The sequence below is a fragment of the Peromyscus maniculatus genome, chromosome 18 (assembly GCF_049852395.1).
Source record: "Peromyscus maniculatus bairdii isolate BWxNUB_F1_BW_parent chromosome 18, HU_Pman_BW_mat_3.1, whole genome shotgun sequence".
Classification (NCBI taxonomy): Eukaryota; Metazoa; Chordata; class Mammalia; order Rodentia; family Cricetidae; genus Peromyscus; species Peromyscus maniculatus.
Window position 1 is genome coordinate 14,096,052 of NC_134869.1, and position 26,633 is coordinate 14,122,684.

A 26,633-nucleotide genomic window follows, 5' to 3' on the forward strand; every position below is an offset into this window, starting at 1 on the left:
CCAATCATTCTCCATCCTTTATAGCGTCTTTTAAAGGCCAGAACCCACATTTTACAACTATTCTGTCAACAAAACCGGTTTCTTTCTTTCTTTCTTTCTTTGTAAGGCCCTTGAAGCCAGACGACTGTTGAAAGTGAAGTATCACATTTTAAAGTGCTCGCGTGCTATACCTAGGTAGGAAACACAGGAGAAGCCCAGGTGGAATGAGCTGCTGTGGCAGCCAAGGCGTCCTTTCTAGGCAAAGCAACACAAGGTGAGGTCCCTGTGTCCCACCTCACACACACAAGAGCACCAGCTTATTTAATAGGCCGAAGGAGCAACTGAACTTGCAGCATGGAAGAGAAGCAGGGTTCGCCTCACTCATAAGAACATTTTCATTGTTGACAACTCTGTGACCCGATCTCCAAAATAAGATTTCAAAGATAATCGAAGAAACAATGTTCAAGAGAGACAGACAGACAGACGTCACGGTTACCTCCTGGAGCGGTCCTGGGGGGGTTGCATCCTGCACCACATCGTGCCTCAGCTTTCTCAGGTGGAGCAGCTTCTCTCTGTAGTCGCTCACAGTGGCCGGCACCAGCTCTGCCTGGCGTAGGACAGCAAAGGCCGACTGCCGCTCCGAGAGCCCGTCACCCTGAACAGCAGACAAAGCCCAGGGTAGCTCAGAATCCTGACTCCAAAAGGGATGTGGAGCAAGACTGAAGGTTTGGTTTCCTGAGATAAGGCCTTACTATATAGTCCTCGTTGGCCTGGACCTCGCTATGTGGTCCAGGCGGCCCCAAACTCACAGAGATCCACCTGCTTCTTGCCTCCCGAGGGCTAGGATTAAACGTGTGCACCACTATGCTCAGCTTAAAGGTTTTCAAAAAGAAAAACAAAACAAAACCCAACCTAGAATATGTTAGAGAAGGGCGGACTCCTGGAGCTCAGGGGTCAGTAGGCCTAGCTGATTCAGTGGGAGACTTTGTCTCAAAAGGCAATGATCAGGGCTGGCTCAGCAGTTAAGAGCTGGCTGCTCTTCCAGAGGACCCTGGCTTAGTTCCCAGTGCCTACATGGTAGCTCATAACCTATCTGTAATTCCAGTCCAGGAAATCTGATGCCCTCTGCTGGCCTCCTTGGGCACCAGGCATGTACACAGTACACAGATATACATGAAGGCAAAACATCCATACACATAAAAATAAAATACAATAATTTAAAATAAAAAAAGTGATTAGCTCTAAACACATACACACATAAGCAACAGTAAATGGACTTAGCAAGTTGTACTTATACATTTATTCATACTTAAATATATGTAACAATAAAGAATTGGAAGTGGGGGGGATGGGAGAGGTTAGAGGGGGTAAGTGTTGTAACTATATTTTAAATTAAAAAATAAAGTAGAGAACAATAGAAAACATCCAATGTCACCCTCTGGCCTCCACATTCATGTGCACTAAATATATGTGCATGTGTCTGTACACACACACACACACACACACACACACACACACACACACACACACACCACACAGAGTAAACAGAAAACTGTCAAAGGATTCCAAGTGACTAACAGCATCTACTCAAATGAAAAAGCATACACACACCACGCACCCACCCACCCACCCAGAGTATATATAGTCTCACTGTGCAAGTCTACTTCTAGCATTTGTACCGTGGAAACAGTTCTCTGCATGAAAATACCCGTCTAAGGGCGTTCACTGTGGTGCTGTGGAAGACACTGGAAAAGGTAACTAAGGCCCCACTTAACCCATTAGCAGGAAGCAGGTAAGATTTTAAACTGTGGGCACCATTAACTTCTAAAGGAAGAGGCAGAACCAGAGGCACTGATGCGGAAGAGTCCCATGGTACCATGAGCTCCCATCATGTCTGCTACCCGCAAGATTTGAAAGAACACTTAAGAGACTTAGTGGTAGGCAAGGATTCGATTTCCAAAAATAACATTTTTTATCATACATTTTTATATAGCTTAGCTACATATAGTTATATAGCAAAGATATCATTTTGAAAATTAAATTATGTTTTATTTATCTTTTTTTTTTAAGACAGGGTTTCTCTGTGTAGTCTTGGTGCCTGTCCTGGATCTCGCTCTACAGACCAGGCTGGCCTCAGAGATCTGCCTGGCTCTGCTTCCCAAGTGCTGGGATTAAAGGCCTTCACCACCACGACCACTGACAAATTACACTTTTTTAAAACTATACACTCTAATAATTACAATACCTCCACTGATGCTGGAAGCCGGATGTCAAAATGATTTAGGATCCTTATTGTCAAGAGCCGAATCTAGAGAGAGCACAAGGGAGATTTCCAATTGCAGATTTAGGTGAAGGAAGAAACTGATGTGCAGTCAGGGAGACCCACGTCTCACCAGATCTAAGAGGTACTATTGTCAGAGTAAAACTCGGCCTTTTCTGGTCCTTGTCTCATAGCCAGCAATGACAATACCTAATCAGTCAATGAATTACAGACGGCATGAGCCTGAGTGGGGAGGGCCACTCGACACACTGTGGCTTCGCTTTAGCTATGGCAGAAGTGCGGGACCTGGCCAAGCCTGTCCAACATTCAGCTAAGATCAGCAGCTCCACACTTAGTCACATGGGTATGTTCACACACTCGAATGAGTAGGTAAACCATCTCAATTTTTTTCCCCTTTCTTCCTTTTTTATTTTTCAGAACAGGGTCTTACTCTGCAGTCCTGGCTGTCCATCTCCTGACTACCGGGGTTATGGGTGTGCCCAACCATGCTTGGCCTACGTTTTCTTTCTATGAAATCTGACAACTGAGAGCAGCAGTGCATCACAAGAGCACATTCTTCTAGGTTTAAGTTGTAAGACACGGACAGGTTGCTCACCTGTGAGTGTAAGCACAATTATCTAGTCCATAAAATGCGCACTATGCAAGGATGTTATAACGGAGATGTAGTCAAACAACTGCCAACTATGAGTCCATAAATTCAAGAAAAATGGTTTTATTCCTCTAGCTTTTTCTACCCCAGTCCTACTGAACCGGAATCTTTGGAGGCAGAACCCTAGGATTTGTAATCTGATCACCCTAAGCAGTCTTAGTGACTAGTCTGTGGCCAGTGGTTAACAACCACTGTTCCAACAGAAATCCCCCGCAGTGCCCTCTCCTGAGGGACCACGTGGTCATGGGCCGAACGCACAATGCAGTATTACCTTGGAGACACCAGTTGAAATGTTTGTCTGTAACTTGGGAAATAACTCCATTAAAGCTTTCTCAGAAAGCGGCCCTTTGCATCCACATAAGGCCAGCCTCTGATAATAGAGATCAGCCAACAGCAACACAGATGGCTCCGTCGGAAATGTTCTGCAACAAGACATTTACGAGATTCAAACTGCATCACACCGCTAAGTTACCAAGAAATGTCCGTGGAGGAGGGAATGTAAAATGCAGCGGGCTCTAAGTTTTATAGAGCTTGCCAACATCATTTTATAGTTACAGCAGAAGACTAGGTCTGCCACGTGAGTGCTGTGCTTAGCCACAACCAGCTGGCGAGAGGCAGAGGGGGACTAGAACAGCCAGTGCTGCTCCCCCAACCCAGAGCTCTGAGGGGCAGCTGCATAAGAAGGGGGCGTGTGAAATGCGTGAAGTGTGTACTGCATGCCAGGCACCGAGCTGGTAAGGAAAAGTGCAGCCATTTCTAAACCGTCCCCTGTGACAAGCTACAGACCCTCCATCCAACTTCAATCACATATGGACCGAGAGCCTAGTGTAGCCAGTGGTTTTTCTAGACACCGAGAGAAAGTCAACCAAAGACAAAGTTCTTCTTTTCCTGAAACTCAAATTTCTACTAAAAGGGAGCCATAGCACACTAAAAGATAGTCAGTAGAGCAGGGATAAATGCCGGGGAGCAAAGGATTCAGGGGAAGGAGGCCAGGGGCAAGCAGGGGCAGAGCAGTTGGCAGGGACCAGTGGGCAAAGTGGAGCGCCTCTGACACAGGACGGTCACGGAATGCAGAACTGGAAGAAATGGAAATGTGGGCTCAGGGGGATCTGAAGGAAAAGCATTCTAGGCAGAAGAGTGAAGCCACGGCCCATGCCGATGCATTCTAACCTACAAGAGCATTAGAGACCAGTGTAACTGGGGCCAAGTGAACAAGGAAATACGGGTGATGTCAGCAGTCACAGGGGTTAGATCATAAAAAGTCAGAGGGACTTGGTGAGGACTTCAGATTTTATTCCCCGTGAGGGTGTTACCACAGGCAGAGGGCTTCCCAACAATATCAGCGTTCAGGGCAGGAACACTCTGCTGGGGGCTGCCTCATGCTGTACATTGCTTAGCCACAGCCTTGGCCTCTACCTACCTGAACCAGAACAGGCCTAGTGTGTATGAGGCCTTGGGTTCCATTCTTAGCATTACCAAATAAAATAACTTTTTTTTTCCTTTTAAATCCAACTGGGCTAAGCATAGTGACATATGCCTTTAATCTTAGCAGTTGGGAGGCAGAAGCAGATGCATTTCTGGGAGTTCAAGGCCACCCTGGTCTACCCATTGAGTTTTAGGGCTGTGTCGAGAGACCCTGTTTAAAAAAAAAATCCAGCTGGCATTTTAACTTTATAACCTAAAACCTAGGCATATAATGAAGTATTCCTTTGCAAAGATGACTATACACTTAAAATCTGTCAAAAATTACTTATTTTAGTTGAAGGATCTGATGTCAACATTTAATTTCCCCATGTGACTGTATTCGGGTATAAAACAGATTAGAACGATTTCTGTTATATCCAAGACTACACAAAAGTGGGAGCTCTTGATATTTTGTTTATTAAGACAAACAGAAGTAGCTTACTCACAGCACTAAATTCTTCACCCGCTCCACAGGAACCAGATGAAGAAGTTCAGAAGACTCTTCCAAACTTAGCAGGGTACTTACAGCTTGACAGAGAACAAATAAGTTTCCTAAGGACAGAAAGACAGGAAAAGTACGTATTTCTTTCTCAGCTGTGAAACATCTCATTACATTTCCTTACAGAAAGCTCATTTAAAGGGAATCTGCGCTCTGATGCAGTACTGCATGTCAAATGTCTACTGGAACATGCCTGCGCTCTGATGCAGTGCTGCATGTCAAATGTCTAATAGAACACGTCTGAGATCTCTGATGCAGTGATGCATGTCAAATGTCTACTGGAACATGCCTGCGCTGTGATGCAGTGCTGCATGTCAAATGTCTAATGGAACACGCCTGCGCTCTGATGCAGTACTGCATGTCAAATGTCTAATGGAACACGCCTGCGCTCTCTGATGCAGTGCTGCATGTCAAATGACTACTGGAACACGCCTGCGCTCTCTGATGCAGTGCTGCATGTCAAATGTCTAATGGAACACGCCTGAGATCTCTGATGCAGTACTGCATGTCAAATGTCTACTGGAACACGCCTGCGCTCTCTGATGCAGTACTGCACGTCAAATGTCTAATGGAACACGCCTGCGCTCTGATGCAGTACTGCATGTCAAATGTCTAATGGAACACGCCTGCGCTCTCTGATGCAGTGCTGCATGTCAAATGTCTACTGGAACACGCCTGCGCTCTCTGATGCAGTGCTGCATGTCAAATGTCTAATGGAACACGCCTGAGATCTCTGATGCAGTACTGCATGTCAAATGTCTAATGGAACACGCCTGAGATCTCTGATGCAGTACTGCATGTCAAATGTCTAATGGAACACGCCTGCGCTCTCTGATGCAGTGCTGCATGTCAAATGTCTAATGGAACACGCCTGCGCTCTCTGATGCAGTGCTGCATGTCAAATGTCTAATGGAACACGCCTGCGCTCTGATGCAGTACTGCATGTCAAATGTCTAATGGAACACGCCTGCGCTCTCTGATGCAGTGCTGCATGTCAAATGTCTAATGGAACACGCCTGCGCTCTGATGCAGTACTGCATGTCAAATGTCTAATGGAACACGCCTGCGCTCTCTGATGCAGTGCTGCATGTCAAATGTCTAATGGAACACGCCTGAGATCTCTGATGCAGTACTGCATGTCAAATGTCTACTGGAACACCCCTGCGCTCTCTGATGCAGTGCTGCATGTCAAATGTCTAATGGAACACGCCTGAGATCTCTGATGCAGTGCTGCATGTCAAATGTCTAATGGAACACACCTGCGCTCTCTGATGCAGTGCTGCATGTCAAATGTCTAATGGAACACGCCTGCGCTCTCTGATGCAGTGCTGCATGTCAAATGTCTAATGGAACACTCCTGCGCTCTCTGATGCAGTGCTGCATGTCAAATGTCTAATGGAACAGAAGCAACAGAGAGTCGAGTCTCTAAGTCAGACCCTGTCTCTGTTACAGTGAACACATGTCTGAGGCAGAGAATAAAAGTTCATGCCACTGACTTAGACAAGAGGCAAGCTGAGGTCAAGAGATCTACTCCAAACCTGAACGTCTGAGCCCTACTGTGCTGTGTGCTTAGTTTCAGAGTCAAATGTTAGATCTGGGATTTTCAGGGGAGCTCCTCAACCAGTGAAATACATGTACATATTTAAAAATCTGAGGGACTCAAAAATCTGAAGCATTTTAGTCCTGGGCATTTCAAGGGAGGAATACAGTCCACCCTCCAGTATCACTCAGACTAGACCTTTCCGTAACAGTAGACCTGGACTTTTCAAAAGCTGTTATCTTTACATAAAATTACTCATGCTGAAATTACTCTTCAGTTTATATTAATATATTATATTATATTATATTATATTATATTATATTATATTATATTATATTATATTATATTATATTATATTATATTATATTATATTATGCAATAGACTGGAAATTCAGAAACTCAGTTAACACTAAACAGTGACTTGGAGCATGGCAACCCACTCCTGCCTACAGGAGGCAGGTAGGCCTTCCTAGTGATGCCCCTGTGGAGTCTGGATGAGAATGAGCCAGTCCCCACCATAGACTCCTGTATGTGGACACCTGGTCCCCAGTGGCGGGTGCTCTTTGGAGGAGGTTCTGGAACTCCTAGGCTACAGGGCCTTGCTGATGGAAGTCATCTCTCAGCTTCCTTCTCTGGCTGCCTGACGCCATGCCTCCCCCGCCAGTATGTACTCTCCTGGAACTGTACGATAACACAAACTCTTTCTTCCTAAGTCACGTTTGGCCGTGGTGGTCTATCACAGCAACAGCAAGAAACCAGCCTGAGTGGTGTTTGGAAGGAAAAGACTGTGCTGCATAAGGAGCTTAGGAAGGTCCTCGCACAGAGGTACACGCATATCCAGAAGAGCATCAGACTGTGTGCCGGGGACTAAAGGATGATGCCGCTCAGAGCAGGTGTCTCTAAGGGTAGGAGGACCCGGGGACAGCAGGGCTCAAGTGTCCCAAGTTCTAACAGCCTCTGACACTTGACTTTCCTTGTGCTCACGCAACTTGGACCCGGTCACCACAATGTAGGGTACAAGTTACACATGTCCCTGCCACACATGCATTTTTCATACAGGGAGTCAGAGTAGAATAGTGTTAGTACTATTCTCTGGCATTACCCATGTTTACATTTCCTTTGGGTGTGCCAGAAAAGAGCAGGCAGAGAACAAGTGCTCATTGTCACTGACCTTTCCCAAAGCTCCCCTTGTCACCAGCCATGAAGAGGGACTCTATGAAGCATGACACGAGAGCTAGCACCTTCTCCTTCTCAAGAGGCCTGTTCAACAAGTGCAGAGAAAAAGGGAAATCTTCAAATTTCTAGTTAACGGCTTATTCACAGGAAGACAAAGAATGTTAACATTTTAATAAAAATGTTAGACACTTGTAAAACTAAAGTTTATTTTCTTACCTGATATGAGGTAATACCACAAGGGCTGCCCAAGACCGTGAAAGGTAAGTGGTATCATTATTTGGGGGTAACTGAACTATGGATAGGAGATGGTCTAATACGGGAAACTGTTCCTTTCTTCTCTTAGGGTCAGTCTTCCTCTGCTTTAAGTAGGATCTGAGGGAAAACAACGCACAGACATTTACTCAATACAGGCACAAGTTTGAAAGGCTGCATCCTGACTGGAGGAGTGCTCGCAAGAACAGAAAAAGGGTAGTTATAACTGTATGTCTAACACATACCCACAAACAAATGCTAAGTCAGAAAATACCACCGAACAACCTTGTGCCGTGTTCAAGTCAGAACTGTCAATCATAATTAATAAAAGTGGTATTTGCCGATTTTACCATGGTCACTTTGTGACATCATTCTTCATTTGTAAAGTAATAAAGTTCATGTAAAAAGGAAACGGTTAATTGTAATGCCAGCAGCACTCAGAAGGCAAGAGGCAGGAGGATTGCCACAAGTTCAAGGCCAGAGAAGCAGGTCAGCACATGAGTTGAAGAGCCTGTCCCTACAAGCTCTTCAAATCCAACACTCCTTGTTTGGATTCTAGCTGAGTATACAAAAGTGACCATTCACACAGACTGTATGGGGTGGGGTGGGGGGAGGGGAAGGGATGCTTTCTTAGAGACAGACACTGAAGTTGTAGCACTAGCTTTGGGTTAAAAGATCTAGATTTTTTTTTACTATGTACTTTTCTCAGGAGGATTAAAGAACTGAGAGGTGTGAGAGACGGCCTTATCAATCCCCTGGGGAAGCCAAGAACAAAGCTCCATGGCACAGAACCCAGAGTTCTGGCCACTGGCAAGAATGTGCCTGCTGGAGACTGGCTCTAGGTTGTGAAATTGAGATAGAAGGCCCAAGGAAATGATTCTCCAGGAGTTATTCATTACTCACTTCTCAAGAGCCAGACTCGGGTAAAGAGAGCAAGACTCTGCTCAGGCACATTTGACAGAGAAGCTACCTTCAGAGGAGGAGATGTACGCAGGCATTAAGGAGGCAAAGCTCCCCAGATCTCAAGCTCCCCTAATTCAAAAGTAAATGCTGTGTGACTGTGTGGACAATCCCTTCATCCCAGAGAAGGCAGCCAAGTTCAAAGCCAAGTACTTAACACAAGCTCAGGGAACCCCATCCACCTACCCTAGTGTCTCAAAGCAAACCACAGACTGGACAGGTGCAACCACTCCTGCAAACACAAACTAAAGTATGGAAGCAAAGGAATGGGGCAGTGGGATGGTCCAGCAGGTAAAGGCGCTTGCTGCCAAGCCCAAGGACCTGAGTTTGAGTCCCGGAACCCACAGAGCAGAAGGAAAGAACCTACTCACAAAAGCTATCTTCTGACTTCCCAGACATGCCATGCACCCACCCACCTACCACCGAAGGAGAAAGTGAACCGTGGCCTTTTTAAACAGCTGCAATACATGGGATAAATGGAGCAGGCTATGGAGCACAGACACAGACAGAAACCATGCCCAGGGGATTTATGACCCAAGTACAAGGGCAGCACACAACAAGTCAACAGCCCGTGGACCAAAACCGCAAATCTGACACAACAATGCATAACGAGTTACCTGCTTCACATGACAGGGAAGGGTAAGGGAGAGGGGAGGGGGAGGGGAAGGGAGGGAGAGGGAACTCATAGTGAGGTCCTCTCTCAACGACAACAAAACCACTTTCAATTTTTTCCATGTTTGGTAGAACTGCTGTTTTTATCATGAATTCAGTTGTATTTGGCTCTTCAAAATCATGCCTTCACAAGCCACTATAATGGCTATTTTCAAGAACTGGGTTGCAATTCTTCATACTTATGATAAACCCCCAAAATTCCACTTTGAAAACATGAATGTTCACAGTAGCTTCATGTGCAATGGCCAAGAAGCAGAAATAACTAAAAGTTCTTCCACATGTGAATGATTAAACAAGTGTTACGTTTACTGAGTGAGTTTACTGATATAGCAACTTGGGTGAATCTCAAAGGAATTGTTGTAGGTAAAAAAGCCAACCAATCACAAAAGATACACTGCACAATTCTTACAGAACACTCTCACAGTGACACACTTATAAAAGAGGGGAGGGCCGACTCTGAGTACAAGGGGTTAGGAATGCAAGCGTGTGTGCGGCTATTAAAAGTCGTGTAAGCGAATTGTGAAGTGAGTGGGGAAGGGGAGCACAGGAGAGGCTGGAGGGAGAAGAGAAATGATGGAATTGTCTTTGGATTTTTAAAAACTGGAGGACAAAAAGGGACAAGGAGGAATACTTTTGTGCCTTCAGGTGGTGGTGATAGATCTGCTGAGTGATCGCCTGCACAGACCCACTGATCTACACATGGACAGTGCTCAGGTGAGTGATCGCCTGCACAGACCCACTGATCTGCACATGGTCAGTGCTCAGGTGAGTGATCGCCTGCACAGACCCACTGATCTACATATGGACAGTGCTCAGGTGAGTGATCGCCTGCGCCTGCACAGACCCACTGATCTACACATGGTTAGTGCTCAGGTGAGTGATCGCCTGCACAGACCCACTGATCTACACATGGTCAGTGCTCAGGTGAGTGATCGCCTGCACAGACCCACTGATCTACACATGGACAGTGCTCAGGTGAGTGATCGCCTGCACAGACCCACTGATCTACACATGGACAGTGCTCAGGTGAGTGATCGCCTGCACAGACCCACTGATCTACACATGGACAGTGCTCAGGTGAGTGATCGCCTGCACAGACCCACTGATCTACACATGGACAGTGCTCAGGTGAGTGATCGCCTGCACAGACCCACTGATCTACACATGGTCAGTGCTCAGGTAAGTGCACACTAACTGAGGAATCTGAGTGAGGCTGCTAAGCTGTATCTAGTTCCAATACTACAGCAAGATTATGTAAGGATGGTACTAGTGGGAAATGTACACACAGAACCTCTCTATACTAGTTCTTGAAATTACACGTGAATCTAAAATGATCTTTAAAAGGTTTAAACATTAATAATCACATCTTTTTTTTTTCTTTTTTGGTTTTTGGAGACAGGGTTTCTCTATTTAACAGCTCTGGCAGTCCTGGAACTCGCTTTGTAGACCAGGTTGGCCACCTGCCTCTGCCTCCTGAGTGCTGGGAGGATTAAAGGCATGCGCCATCACTGTCCAGCTAATCACCTCTTTTCTTAATCACCTTCTGAGATAAACAAAGCTAACAGGTTTATGTCTCCATCCACTTTTTTCTATATTCCCACACACAACTTTGTTTTTTTTTTTTAAAGATTTATTTATTTATTATGTATACAGCATGTATGACTGCAGGCCAGAAGAGGGCACCAAATCTCATTACAGATGGTTGTGAGCCACCATGTGGTTGCTGGGAATTGAACTCAGGACCTTTGGAAGAGCAGTCAGTGCTCTTAACCTCTGAGCCATCTCTCCAGCCCCACAACTTTGTTTTAAACACTGCAAACTACAATCTTACGAATCACTATGTGTATAGGCACAACACTTTATCGTGGACATCTTTCTAGAGAATATATAAGATCATCATTTTGGGCAGTATACTTGAACATTCAATTAGAAATGGATAATCTTACCATCACCATAGGGAGTGCATTTAGAACTTACCCCACAGTCTGTTGTGAGAAAACCAGAGGGTATTTTTCAATGGCCATAGAGCCAGCAGTGGGCGGAGGAGCTTTTTTCAGAATGAGCTTGGTTAAAATGGCCAGTGCTTCATCGCAGACCACAGAGTCGCCCATCAAAAAGCAATTCTCAATGTACCAGAGAAAGCTTGGTAGAAACAGCTGAAGACAAAAAAGGAAATTAACGCTCATTACCAGAAGGAGATTCCAGAACACCCAGGAAAAATATCATAACACTTCAACAGAGTTCCTAGCAAAAGATCAGCATTAAAGCTCTCCAGGTGATCAACAGAAGCTGGACGACAACGTGGCAACACTCTGAACACTGTGAGGGAAAATGACCAACAACCTAGAATTGGGTGCCTAGCCTACTATCAATGCAGTGCAGGAGGAAATAAACGTATTTTCAGATACATGAAATCTTATGTTCCTGCCCTTTACCTTCCCCAGGAATCTGAAGGAGCTATGACACTGAGATAAAAGAGTAAAGTAGGAACAAGAGGGAAATGTAGAGCCCAGGAAACAGAAGAGAAATACAGGGCCATCGTTATGGAACACCTGTCCAATGGACTGAGAGCAAGACCTAACAGGAAGTACTCCAGGAGGAATCTAAGGAAGTAGAAAAAAGCAGTTGCCATGTGGGTACTCATAATGCTACTGGGGAAGAAAGTAGATGCCATGTGGGTACTCATGATGCTACTGGAGACAAACCCACAGACAAGGTATTCAACCTGTGTGAAGAATGAGGCAATTGCTATTCAAGGAAAGATAAGGCGGCATACACAAAATACATCTAACTCTAAAATTCACCCTGCTTATAAATATAAGTGGTAAATATGGATTCAATCAAATCTTGAGATAGATCTGTCCTGGGTGAGGAGACAAAGGAATGCATGCATGCATACGCGAGTACACACACACACACACACACACACACACACACACACACACACTTTTAGCTTTTTAGATACAAGATCTCCTAATCCTTCTGTCTTCATTTTTCAAGTGTTGGGATCGTAGGTATAAACCATGACATCCAGATAAGATTTATTTTTTATTTTTGTGTGGGGGTTGAGATGCATCTCATGCAGCACAGGGTGGCCTAAGACTTGCTATGGAGCTGAGGATGAAACTATTCTCTACACTTTTAATTTAAATCCAAGTTCTCTGAACTGACTTTTCAATTTTACCAGTTTTCTAAATAATTCAATTACTGCTAAAAGCATAGTGGCTACTGGCTATCATTTGGGGTGTGTGTGTGTGTGTGTGTGTGTGTGCTTTAAGACAGAGTCTCACTCTAACACTGGCTAGTTTGGCTCCTGTTACACAGTCCTTGCAGGCCTTGAACTCACAGTAATCTACGTGCCTTGGCCTCTGAAGTGCTGGAAGTATAAGCATGCCCCACATTGGCTTCATTTTGGGCTGCGCTGGTGCTGGAGACAGGGTCTAAACAGTCCAGATGGGCCTTTACCACCCTGTCAAGTCTTCCTGCCTCTACCCCCCAAGAGCTGGGATTACAGTCCAACCTGGACGTTTTATATGACTTAGCATATAAAGTATCCCATATAACCTATGAATGAATAATTGCTTTAAAATTTTATGTTTATACTATATATAAATTTATGTTTATACTAAACAGCAATCATTAATTGTTTCTCTCAAAAAGCAACAACAACAAAAAAAGAAGTCACAGAATCTCAAATGTGATTATATCATGACATATTTAAAAAGTACCCTAAAATGAATGTCTTGCTTACCTGTTCAAACTGCTTCATAGGAAACATGACTTCAGAAAAATCCAAAATCAAACGTCTCTCAAATTTGCTTTCAAATATCTGTGAAGCAAAGATCAAAAGTATTTATAAAGGTATACAGCAGTTCTCCCCTCAACCCCAATATAACTGCAGTCAGGGATGGCAGGCACACCACACGCCAATCAGCAGCATTCCATCCAAAGGCTTAACCTGCTCTGAAGGAACGTAGATGCAGAGCACAGTGTCTCAGTGACTACTGTAGGCCCTAAAGGCTGCTTGGCTCTGCCCAGGTACAGACAATCACAACAGGAAAAGCAGCAGGGTCCACAGAAGCTCAGTTTTTTTATTTTCAGTCCCATTTCAACATACTTTGGAAACCCACGAAATGCAAACAGCAGACATGACCCTGCTTAGCATTCTTCTGGGGCCTTCCCTACTTGCAGGATAGAGCCTAACTTTTCAAAGCCAAGAGAGCTCCACTGCTGTGGTGTCACACTTTCTCCAGTGCCTGTGTGCCCAGACTACACCCATGATGAACACAAGTCAGTCATTAAAGTTCCTTTGTCAGGTGTTTTTCCCCCCTGTTGGCAAATTGCTAAGAAACCTTTAAAGACAACTCCAAGTCTATGTCCTTTGAAAAGCTTTCTGTTCCCCCAGTAAGTAGAATTAACAGTTATAATTCAAGAAACATCTCTAAGCTATTAGTTCACCATTGGTAACTACCCACTCCCAGGCTCCCTTACCCAGTCAGAAGGGAAGGCATCATAGCTACCCTGGAATATGCAGCACACACCCACTGCACAGCAAACTCTACACGTTCACTCATGTTTGCCTTGAGATCTAGCTGCTTGTTTCCATGATGGCATGCAGCTCCCATCTCCCTAACAAGCTCAATCCCTTGGGGCAGAGCCTTTGCCACGCTTCATCTCTATTTCTCAGAGGTATACTCAATGCTAAACACATTATTAACTACACAAGTAACATCTGGCGAAGTAAATTACTTTGTCTATGGTTTCTTTGATGAGGGTCTCTGGCAAGGAAACATTTTCAGCTAGGAGCAAAGCAGAAACCACATCCAAGAGGGTCTTCCGGCAAGATGTGGAAAGACTGGCTGTCTGTAATGCTTCAGACAATACCTGTAATAATGAAAGAAAAGACAAGGCACATATAGCAATCTACACCCGGCCCCACCCTCCAGTGCTGGGGACCATCAGTCCTTTGCACATGCCGGCGGGTGCACAACCTTTAACGAACTCTTAGGCACATCAGACTTGGAAGCTCACCCTACAGACGTCAGGAGGCTTTGTTATTTTTGACCCACTTCCGTGTTTGACGAGGATCAGCAATGTTTCCAGCAGCCGACTGATCTGTTCAGAGTTTTCACGGCAGTTTGTTTCTGTCCCTTTGCTGTGTAGCTCCAGGAGTGATTCCTTCAAATCAAGAATTTGAGAGAGTAAGTAACTACACAACACCAAACCCATGCGCTCATGCAATAACGGGATGTCCTGTGACAGCTCACCTTCCCACACGCTTGCTTTCTAAAGAAGGGTGCCTATTTCGGACATCACTAGACAGTGGCAGCCAGTATTTACTGAGTACTCTGTCTTCGTTCTTTGGAAGTCTTTACTCAACACCCTCATAGCAACCTTGACATAGGTAACATCAGCCCCATTTTACCATAAGAAAATACTGAGTTACTGAGTACTCTGTCTTCGTTCTTTGGAAGTCTTTACTCAACACCCTCATAGCAACCTTGACATAGGTAACATCAGCCCCATTTTACCATAAGAAAATACTGAGCAACAGGCGCTCTACATAACTTCTCCAAATCACACTTGCAGTACCAAGATGCAAAGAGAAAATCTGGCAATTCTCTCAGCCACTATGCTCCACTGTATCACATCACAATCCATCACATCACATCACACACACACACACACACACACACACACACACACACACACACACACACTCTCTCTCTCTCTCTCTCTCTCTCTCTCTCTCTCTCTCTCTCTCTCTCCGCCCCCCCCCCCAGGGGAGGAAGGAAGATCAATCAATGTGTAGGTATTCAAATAAAGGAAATGATGATAAAATACAATCTCCAACAGTGCTCAGCTCAGCTCAGAGCAACGACAAAGGGTATGCAGACGGTCCTGTTACACATCCATTCCTAAAAATTAGAACTTACTTGCAAACAGTCAAAGAATACACCAAAATGTTCCTTATAGATATAGCCGGCAGTGGATTTGGCCATGTTTTTCAGGGTTTCTCCAACTAAAGTCCATGGTAGTTGAGTTTCTGTTTCAGTAACAGGTCCCAGTTTTTGCAAAATGAGCTTCAGTGCCTGTGGGAATGCAAGAGAAAGCAATTTAAACAGTTTTGGATAGCAATTTTTAAAAGAAAGTCTTAATCTGTGGCTTATCACTCTGATTTTATTAAAACCTTAGCATGGAATAATTGAGGATATGGCAGATCTGACTGTTAACTCTGTGGCGATCCATCTGCCTCAACATCCCGGATGCTGGGATTACAAGTGAGTACAAACCACACTGCCTAGCCTTAGGATGTGGAATTGATCATAGAACAGTGTCTCCCCCTCTATCCATAACCATCAATTGAGGTTACAGCCTCCAAGTACTCAGGACCACGAAGACCAATGTGATTTTGTAGGTCAAAGAACCCAAAGTGCACGTTCAGAAGCACATTCTTAGCCCTGACACTCCCCAGCGTGTGCTTCCTGTGTGTTCTAGGGCTTCTGCCCACCCCCACCGCTTTCCTTTATTCCCTCTGTTTAGCCCTTCTGCACAGACTCAAGTGTCCCCCACTCCTTACCTGGCCTGCACAGGAATGAAACATATTTCTGACCCCTTTGCACATTTCAAAGAGCAACTGTCCAACTCCTTCCACTTTTTCTGGATGTTCATTAAGATCAAGAAACATTAAATTGAAAAGTGCATTTTTATCAGAGACCTAAAATGAGAAATGGAAAGTTGCATTTACAAGTATGTCTAAATAAGAAATCATACTTTCTATTTCATATATTCAGATTTAAATAGACTCTGAACATTTCTGAAAGGAACGGGCATGTGTACTGATTTCAAACTACTGGAATCATGTACTTGCCCTTGTAATTGTCACGTGAGGTGATGAATTCATTGGTATGATAGGAAGGCATGTGCTAAGAAAAACAACCTCATGCAACATTCTATCTTTTAAATTGAGTCAAGTATTTATATTTTATAGCACAAAAGCAACTTAATACCAATGTTTTATTTTATTACCAAAACCTAAAATTCACCAGAAAAATTCAGACAAACATAAATGGTACTATGCTATTGTTTCCTTGCAAGAAATCATTACGGAAATCCCTCAGTGACTTCAATCAACGGGCACTTTATATTATGTACAATGAAAGCTGTAAAAACCTAAGTAACAGAATGACTCAAATTACAGCTCACTGATTAGTGAACAGAGACTAAACCTTAGGGTGACATGAGGTGAAAACAGTAACAAGCTTCTGCTTATGGATTTTAAAAAGTTACTTCATAATCACATTAACAAAGACATCTATTCTGGCCATCAGATTCTTGACAATTTACTACCAGTAAACACTAAAATATCAGACTAACCTTTCTCATCAAAAAGGTAAAACTTTCGGCAGCAAAATTTCTTATGTGTAGTTTTTTATGAGCCAGGAGGGTGCTGTACAAGCTGTAGAAGGAGAGAAGCGGGGTGGTTTAGTCAACAGCACCAGTTTGGTACCGAGTGCCACACGTCAGCAATGTGGCCACCAGTGCTGGCGATGCGGCAGATGATCACAGAGACAGCCGAATGTCAACAGTACCAGTTTGGTACCGAGTGCCACGTCAGCAATGTGGCCACCAGTGCTGGCGATGCGGCAGATGATGACAGAGACAGCCGAATGTCAACAGAGGCTGAGACCACAGACAGCAGCGTAGGCTACTGGTGCTGGTCTTCCAGGAAAAACTTCATGACACGGTGAAACTCGCAGTGAATTCGGGAAGGCGGTATGAATTTGGGTGTGAAATGGAGAGCTTTTTATTAGGAAGGGCAAAGATGGGGTAAGTAGAAATAAATAACACACTCAGGAAATAAGGAGGCAAGACGTACATCTCAAAGAATGGTGATATGGCTAGAGCGGAGCAGTGGGTAAAGCAGCCCCGGTAAACGCGCACTCTGAGCTCCAAGCAGAGGAACCTGGGCTCTAGTTTACGTTTCTGCAAGTACTTCCTCTGCATTACTTCATTTAACCAGCACAGCTCTGTAAGCTGGGCACTCTTATTCCCACCATTATTTAGCTAGTGAGCTGAGGGAAAGGCTAAACCGTCTGTATATATAAATGATATATATATATATCGTTATAACTGTTCAACAGCTATAACTAATTATGTAACCACAAGGTTAGCCTGCCTAATGATGGAAAAACACCGAATATGGCTAGCCTATTTTCACCATGTACCTAGTATCTGACAGCTCCTTACTAATAGCAGGTGCAAATAAATAGTGGCTGAGTATCATATTTTAGTAGATTAATTTGATGCAACATATAGGATAAAGGAAGAAAAGAGGCTAATGATCTAGTTGAAATATAGCTCAGTGGTAAAGCGCTTGCCTAGCAAGCACCAGACCCTGGGTTTAGTCCTCAGCTCTGGGAAAAAAGAAAGAAAAACTAGTCAATAGTGGAAACTTGGGGCATCAAGGCATAAAAGAGGCAAGTATCAGAGAGAAAGGGCAAAGGGTGGGCCCAGAAGATATTCCAGGAGCTCCTGCAATGGAGCTGAAGACCTTCCAGTGATCCAAGACCCTCTGTGATCTGTCTTTTTCCTACTGTTCCTTGGCTGTTACCTAATTACGCTCGCCCTTACACATGCCAGTGTGCGCCCAGGAACCCTAATATAAACATTCTAATATAAACATAGAACAAGGACTTCTGTTTTATTTGTGACTATCCCAAGTGATTTAACAGCAAACAGCAGTCACACAAGTTCACTGAGCTGTATGAATGAGAGAGAAGACCTGGAATCCTGAATGACTAGATCAAAGATGCCTCTGAGGAGCCAAGACAGGAAGAACGCTGGTCTCACTGTCCTCCATATCCACACCTTCTACTGGGATGCACAGAGCTGATCTTTGATCCCACGCTAATTACAGCAGAAATAATCAGAAAACCAAAAGCAGAGTTCTATTAAGTCTGACAGATTGCAACAGATAGGAATCTTTTCCAAGGAATTTATTCTCCATCCACAACCCCGTGTATTTAAAAATGGTTATCTCTTTTAGCTGTGCATTTTAAACAGGGTTCTTACACAGTTCAGGGCTTTGCAGAGGACAGGATTATATTACAAAGAACTATAATAAAGCCTGTGTGATCTAAGTGAAGAAATGGAACAAAACACAGCCAAAGAGGTACAGAATTTAAAGCTATCATGGCTACATGGGGCAGGGGTTGTTAGTATGATGAATTCCGAGTCAAGCTTGGATGGGTGGGAGTCATTTTAAGGGTTATGAGGAAAGTAAGTAGGTATGATACACACAGCAGCCTGCAGATAACATTAGATCACAGTGACTGGCAAATCGACTCTGAACAAGGAAATAATGAGCACTGGACCGGGAAGGTGTTCTGGAGTCAGGGAGAGGTCAGGGCAGAGAAAGAAGGCAATCAAACATACTACAGGGGGAAGGATCACCTGTAGATCTTGGCCATGTCCTTCACCATCAGTCTCCACAGGTACTTGTAAAGATACGACAACGAGGTGAAAGCCCATTCTAACAGCTCTGTGTCCTGAGTCTCCAGGATGGAGGTGACTGTCAGGAAGAAGTCTTCAAAGTGTGGATAGAAATCAGTCTGCAGGTCTCGTGCCAACTGCACTACTAAACTGGATTGAAAAAGAGGCGACCAATTTAAAAAAGAAAAAAAAAGGCCGTTTAATGATATAGATAATCTGTGATTGTTTCTGAACTAAACGAAGTCAGTTTAGTTCTAAGTCATCTCTGTTTTTGCTGTTTTAGTTTTTGAGACAAGCTCTTGTCTTGCTATGTAGCCCAGGCTAGACAAGATCCACCTGCGTCTACCTCCTGAGTGCAAGGATTATGGAGTGTACCATCATTCACAGCTCAAATCTTTTTTCTTTTCTTTCTTTTTATTGTTTGAGACAGGGTTTCTCAGTGTGTCCCTGGTTGTCCTAGAATTCAGAGATCCACCTGTCTCTGACTCCCAAGTGCTGGGATTAAAGGCGTGTGCCACCACTGCACAGCAGCTCAAATCTTAGTAGATACAAAATTCTTTAAATCTTAACCGATGAGTAGAAAAATCAATTCAAAATAGTTACTGCAGAACTCAGGGTGCCCATCCCGAGGGTCAAAGAAGCACACCGCTCTTGCAGGAGCCACGTGTGTAATATACAGACTACAGAGCAGGTGTTACCCTGCTTTATGGCAGGGAAGGCAGATTCATCTTGTTTCTTTCTTTGTTTGGTTTTTGGAGACAGGGTTTCTCTGTGTAGCTTTGGAGCCTGTCCTGGATCTCACTCTATAAACCAGGTTGGCCTCGAACTCACAGAGATCTGCCTGCCTCTGCCACCGCCCCGCCCCCCGAGTGCTGGGATTAAAGGCATGCGCCACCACCGCTTGGCTCATCTTGTTTCTAAATCATAAACACTACTTAAAGCCAGTGATGAAACATGACCTTTCTTAAAACTCAGATAAACACCATCAAGCCTTCATTTGAGATGTGACTTACTCCAAAAGAGGTTGGTAGGCAAAACTGTTCCTAATTTGCAGGTGAGTCTTCAGGCTCTGAACTATTTCGTTTTGATGATAGACCAACTGGTTAAAAGATTGGCATTTGTCAATGACTTCTTTGTAAAATTTCCCTGGATTAGCAAAAGAAGAAAGAGAGCAAAAAAGATTACATTGTTTTTCTCCATTACATCACTAGTTGTTGCAAACATGAAAAGTGCCAATTATGGCCCTGAGAAGAAAATACAAATTAAAAATACCAAAGTGCTCTGTAAGGTTCAGTTCTCTCCACTTCAGCAGAGCCTCGAAGAAGTAGGTTTCAACCTCCTGCAAGAACAAGGGAGCCCATTAGTGAAGCAACTCCAAGACCACTGACTGAGCAAGCTTGAGTACAAACCACACCCCGGCACCTCAAGACAAGGACTAAGGGGTTAAAATCTCCTCTTTGTGTTTTGAAATGTAACAGCCACAAATGAATTACAACAATGCTTGCTGCTTTGGATGCAGCAAAGGACTGACTTAAGGCCATGTAATAATCATAGGAAAAGCTGCCTACACAGAAATGTGTGGCCTCTCATGGTTCTCTCATTCTGTTTCAGACATATGGACTGCTACAACCCTGTGGGGAGGGAATCTGGACTTTATTTAGCCATAAAAGTAAATATTCACTTACACACCACACACCATTTCTACTTTTAAGCTATAGCTTGTAAAATTTACACACATAAAGGTGTTTATACAGCTTTATTACAATGAGAGGGATCAAAACAGCCTAAAAACTCAACAATAAGGCAAAAGTCGTAGTAACGTATTGTCTATACACAGAGTGTACTATGTGGCTATTAAAATTTCTATTAGGAGCAGAGCTATGGTGGTGCACATCTTTAATCCCAGCACTCAGGAGGCAGAGGCAAACTGAGCTCTGATTTCGAGGTCAGAGTTCCAGGACAACCAGGGCTAAGAAAAACCCTGTCTCAAACTACCCCTCCAAAAATATTAGGGATGGGTATATAGATCAGTGGTAGATAACACATCTAGCATGTGTGAGGTCCTGGGGTCAATTCCCAGCAACAAAACAAAACTTAAAATAATTTTATCATCATTAAGTAGAAGGATATTATTGATGGCACATCCCAGTGTAAAAAAGCACATGTAAAGTATATACTGGTTGGTATCTTCTTCTTCTTCTTTTTTTTTTTTTTTTGGTTTTTCGAGACAGGGTTTCTCTGTATAGCTTTGCGCCTTTCCTGGAACTCACTTGGTAGCCCAGGCTGGCCTCGAACTCACAGAGATCCGCCTGCCTCTGCCTCCCGAGTGCTGGGATTAAAGGCGTGCGCCACCACCGCCCGGCTAATCTTATTCTTCTTATTAAAAGCAAAAAAAGTTCTAAAGAAAGTTTAAAGAAACTTTTACAAATAGCTATACATATTAGTTTAATACAGTATATATTGTCTTGCACTTTGGACCAGTAAAACATAATGGTTTAATTACAGAAAGTAAAGACTTTTTAATATTTTCCTATTGTCATTCTTTAGCATGTATCAAATTAGTGTATCTTTTGATTGTACTGTGTTGGAATGGCTGGTTTAAAAATTATTACCTGAGTTGCTGAATAATGCAAGTTGGACATAGAGAGTTTAATAAGTCCCTCTATGAACAACAGACATACGATGGAAATGACTCTGCCACACCCACAACAAGGCTTTATGAAGGGGTGCCCTTCCTGTTATCACTGTCTTAGAAAGATTCTTACATGATAGAAAGAAGACCGGTCTAGCTGTACAGGAGAAAGAATGATATGAAGAGTGTCCTGGTTAATTCTATGTGAACTTGACATAAACTAGTGTCATTTTGGAAAAAGGAACCTGAATTGAAAAATGCTCCCACTAGATCTGCCTTGGAGGAAAGTTTGTGGGGCATTTTCTTGATTGATGATTCATGTGAAAGGGCCCAGCTCACTGGGGACCATGCCGCCCCTGGGTAGGTGGTCCTGCGTGGTATAAGGAAGCGAGCTGAGCAAGCCAAGGAGAGCAAGCCAGTAAGCAGCTCCCTCCATGGTGTTTGCTTCAGGTTGTGTCTCCAGGCTCCTGCCTTGAGTTCCTGCCCTGATTTCCCTCCTTGATGGACCATAAACAGTAAGCTGAAATAACCATTTTCCTTCTCAAGTTGCTTCTGGTCATGGTCTTTATCATAGCAATAGAAATCTCACTAAGACAACGATAATGGAGACCAACAAGCCCCAACTGCTATATGCATAACTAAGGTCATTTTGAACCATTCAGCCTAAGAATTTTTGTAAGAAAAATTAGATGTCAATATACACTCATTATGTAATTTGTTTTATTGTACATGCTCATCTTTAACATTTTACTGCTTGGTACTTTCGACCTCTCCTGTAGCTTCTACTAAAACCACCTGCCAAATCCAAGGCTATAATCTATCTCTGCCTTCACCTATGCTCTAGATCCACACATTTTTTGTTTGTTTGTTTGTTTTTTGGTTTTTTTTCGAGACAGGGTTTCTCTGTGTAGCTTTGCGCCTTTCCTGGGACTCACTTGGTAGCCCAGGCTGGCCTCGAACTCACAGAGATCCTCCTGGCTCTGCCTCCCGAGTGCTGGGATTAAAGGCGTGCGCCACCACCGCCCGGTTAGATCCACACATTTTTTGAGACAGGGTTTTACTATGTAGCATAACCAGCCTGAAGCAAGATATGTAAACCAGAATGGCCTCTAACTCAGAATCCACCTGCCTCTGTTTCCCAGGTGCTGGGATTAAAGACGTAACAACACAGCCTGCTAGTCAAATGTCTTTTAATGTTTCCCCTGACGGTCTAGTAGTTAGGATTCAGTATGCTTTCTGGTACTGTCCTTTTCTCCCAAATATCCTATGGCCACTATAATTTTCATGGTCACAGGTACTACACGGCAAATTTAGAAAGTTTCCAGTGCAGCTAATTATCTTCCTCTAAGAATTGTGCTCTCTCTCTCTCTCATTAGCATTTAATGCATTATATATACATATAGATAGATAGATAGGTAGGTAGGTAGATAGATAGATAGATAGATAGATAGATAGATAGATAGATAGCACACGTGAATAGCAGGGTCTTACTATGCAGTCCAGGCTGGCCTAAAACTGGCAATCTTCCTGCCTCGGCCTCTGCTGGAATCACAAGTATGTGTCACCACACACAAAACCTTCACAAATCTAAATTGCTGAGTGGTATCTTCAACTGTCCTGCAACTGTAACCAAAAAACCTTAACCCCATCCCCTTTCTCAACACATACCCAGTAGGTCCCAGTTCCTATCCATTCTACTTCCTATCCCTGAAACTTTTCTTCTGTTTTGGGTGCCATTACCATAATCGTTTCTCATTTAGACGACCATCAGATCTTCACAGCTGGTTTAGATAGGCAGGCCCAAAATCTTAAGCCTGATCATGTCACTCACTCCCCTGTGTACGATTTTGGAAGAGTATCCTCTTGCTCCAGGATAAAATCCAAACTTGCTTGGCACATGAAACTCTTTATGATCTTTCCCACCTCTCCAGCCACCCTCCTCTCCTATTCCAGTCACCACACACACATGCCCCTAAGCACATCTGTATGACCGACAGTTCTGTAGAATCTTAAAGGTGACACATATGTCCTAGCTTCTGCTGCTTTGTGTAGACTTTTCCCTCGGCTTGGAAGAGCCATTCTTGTCCTCTCGCCACACTAAAACCTGCACAAATAGCAAAACTCAATTCCAGTACCATCGTATACAGATTCTCTTTTGACATCCGTTCTGATACCCTCTCAGAACTTTGTGAGTTCTCAAAGCATTTGATGCTGATCTACACGATATCACTTAACACACTAAAGTGCTAGGAGGCAAAGCATGCCAAGACTCAGGGCGGAATCTGATTAGTGACACACGAAGACGACCCGAGGTTAAAACCCCAGTTAAAGGCATCTACATCACAAGACCTTCAAAGGCTAGCAGAAGCATGCAGCAAAAAGGAAGAAAATTCTTCACAGAAGAACAAGAGTGAGGAATGTGCTTAGGATGGGAAAATCGTGCAGCCTAGCAAAATTTCCTTTTAAAGAGGAAGAAACTAAACCCTAAGGAACTGACTTCATTAAAATCACTTTGATATCCGAGCTGGAAAAAAAAAAATACAGGACTGTAGACCCACTTGCAGTGTACATGAGAAAAGAGTCTCCAAATCAAGTCAAGTTTGTTTAACATTGCATCACCCAACTGAACTTGTAGCAAGGATGGAAATGTCCCACCTGGGATGGCACTTCTTCAGTATGGCAACAGCTAGCTGCACACCGCTATTGAGGACTTTTTAAAGTGAATTAAAAATGTATTTATGCTGGGTGGTGGTGGCGCACACCTTTAATCCCAGCACTCAGGAGGCAGAGGCAGGTGGATCTCTGTGAGTTCAAGGCAAGCCTGGTCTACAGCCAGGACAGACACCAAAACTACACTAAGAAACCCTGTCTCGGGAAAAAAACAAACAAACAAACAAACAAACAAACAAAAATGTACTTGCTATGTGTGCTTTCTTTACTAGACAACACAGGTCTAAATTGCTGCATGTATACATTAAAGATGTCTTGAAAAACAACTTACTTATATTAGTAAAATGGTCTGAGGGTTGCTAACATCACATCCTCTTACCTCATCATAGCTTGCAGTTCTATCGATACGGTGAATAATATCGATGTTCACATTGCCCAGTCTTTCAGCAAATGTAAGAAACTGCAAAGAAAAGCACATTTAAGACACATTAGCATTTAGGCTTATCATATCTTGATATCGACTAGAGTATACTATACCATAATCACATCAGACTCTGAAGGTAGAATGTTCAGAGCTTCAGTAGGCTTTCTATGAGCCACAAATAACAGTTCCCTTGGCTATCACTGATGAAACACAGAAAGTAAATGCAAGAACTCTGAACATGTTAGTACTTGACAGTAATAAATACTGCTATATTTCCGTGTTACTTGTTTTTGTCTTTTTTTTTTTTTTTTGACTTATGCATCCCAGGTTGGCCTGGAACTATGTAGCCAAGGGTGACCTTTAAATTTAACTTTAGATGCTCCTGCCTCTTACATCCCCAGTTCTGAGACAACAGACACTAGCCACCACACCTTTATTTGTTTGTTTGTTTTGATGGGGTGTAGGTGTGCTGAGAGCCAGCCTAGGGCTTCTTGCACGCCAGAGCCCTATACCAATGCTATCTCCTAAGCTATGGTTTCCAAATACAATTTCCATACTGACGGAGGAAGCTGGATGAACGCTGACAAGCAGCCCTGCTGAGTCTTTCAGATTCCACACGGGACCAAAAGCACAGGGATCTCGCTAAATCATGGCAACAAGTGTGTTTTTTAAAACGCGGGCGGACTCAGTTACAATAGGATCTGGAAAGACTAGGAAGTACTACAGTAGCTGGAAGTCACTCACCGCTTGCCCGCCCGCTCCACGCTCCTCAGTTCAGTCTTTAAAGTTAAAAGGGGGAGACGAATGTGCACGAAATCTCCCAGGGCAATACATGTGCCTGAACGGAAGGGAATCGCGGAGACAGAGCAGATCTCACCGTGGGAAGGCGAGATCTGCTGTTCAAACTTCCTAACTTCCCCGGGAACTCATGTTTACCACAGTGGCACAGCCTCCCACTTTCGCCAGAGCCCGGGGCGAGTGGGCAAAGCAGCCCAGCTTTGCCCGGACTCTGCAGGCCCAGGAGTGACGCTAGCAGCCGGTCAGGCAGAGGCGGGAGGACCCGCGGCTCCCGCCCGGCCCGGACTCCCGCGCTCACCCGGTAGGTGTTCTCCGTCTTGTGGGAAAGCGGCTTGGTCTTCATGGTTTGCCGAGGGGCGGCGGCCCGCGAGGGCCTCGGGGAGGCAGGGAGGGGATCCGCGGGCTCCACGCGGGAGGAAGCGGCGCACACGCGCTACTCGCCCGACGCCGGCTCGCCTGCGCTTCCTCACGTGCAGCCCGCGCCGCTGGGCGCCGCCATGTTGGGAAGCCGGGATGTGCCGGTCACGTGGGCGGAAGAGGCAGGCCGCGCATGCGCGCTCTTCCGGAGGCCTGTGCCGCCGCGGTTCGAACTCGGTGGCAGTTTTGCGGACTTTTTGTGTGTTTGGGGCAGTTTCCTTTGCCTTGTCGGTCATTTGCCTGTTGGTTTTGATTTTCTTTTCTATGGATTTTTTTTTGTTTCTTCCTTTTTTTTTGAAAGATTTATTTATTTATTATGTACACAAAAGAGGGCACCAGATCTCATTACAGATGGTTGTGAGCCACCATGTGGGCGCTGGGAATTGAACTCAGGACCTCTGGAAGAGAACAGTCGGTGCTCTTAACCTCTGAGCCATATCTCCCGCCCCCGACATGGTTTCTCTGTGTAGTTTTGGAGCCTGCCCTGGAACTGGCTCTGTAGCCCAGGCTGACCTCGAACTCACAGAGATCCGCCTGGCTCTGCCTCCCGAGTGCTGGGATTAAAGGCGTGCGCCACCACCGCCCAGCTTGTTTCTTTATTATTTATTTATTTATTTATTTATTTATTTATTTATTTATTTATTTATTTATTTATTTATTTATTTATTATTTTTATTTATTTATTTTTTATTCATTCGCTTATTTACTTATTTATTTACTTGTTT

At 44.1% G+C, this 26,633-nt stretch overlaps 1 protein-coding gene across 1 annotated transcript in view; it reads right to left on the bottom strand.

Annotated features, from left to right (window-relative positions):
- Positions 1-26,000, bottom strand: part of Utp20 (UTP20 small subunit processome component) — an 85,599-nt gene extending 59,599 nt beyond the window's left edge. Inside the window, exons 1-18 of the mRNA XM_006979834.4 lie at positions 25,790-26,000; positions 24,649-24,729; positions 20,240-20,306; positions 19,981-20,113; positions 18,929-19,117; positions 16,850-16,931; positions 16,053-16,190; positions 15,409-15,564; positions 14,504-14,650; positions 14,222-14,356; positions 13,224-13,301; positions 11,450-11,628; positions 7,805-7,960; positions 7,584-7,672; positions 4,820-4,925; positions 3,181-3,331; positions 2,225-2,287; positions 476-634 (exon numbers count right to left, since the gene is read on the bottom strand). Of these exons, the coding sequence (XP_006979896.1) occupies positions 476-634; positions 2,225-2,287; positions 3,181-3,331; positions 4,820-4,925; positions 7,584-7,672; positions 7,805-7,960; positions 11,450-11,628; positions 13,224-13,301; positions 14,222-14,356; positions 14,504-14,650; positions 15,409-15,564; positions 16,053-16,190; positions 16,850-16,931; positions 18,929-19,117; positions 19,981-20,113; positions 20,240-20,306; positions 24,649-24,729; positions 25,790-25,834 (2,154 nt within the window). The 5' untranslated portion in view covers positions 25,835-26,000. The remainder of the gene's footprint in view (positions 1-475; positions 635-2,224; positions 2,288-3,180; positions 3,332-4,819; positions 4,926-7,583; positions 7,673-7,804; positions 7,961-11,449; positions 11,629-13,223; positions 13,302-14,221; positions 14,357-14,503; positions 14,651-15,408; positions 15,565-16,052; positions 16,191-16,849; positions 16,932-18,928; positions 19,118-19,980; positions 20,114-20,239; positions 20,307-24,648; positions 24,730-25,789) is intronic.
- Between the last annotated feature and the right edge of the window lie 633 nt (positions 26,001-26,633).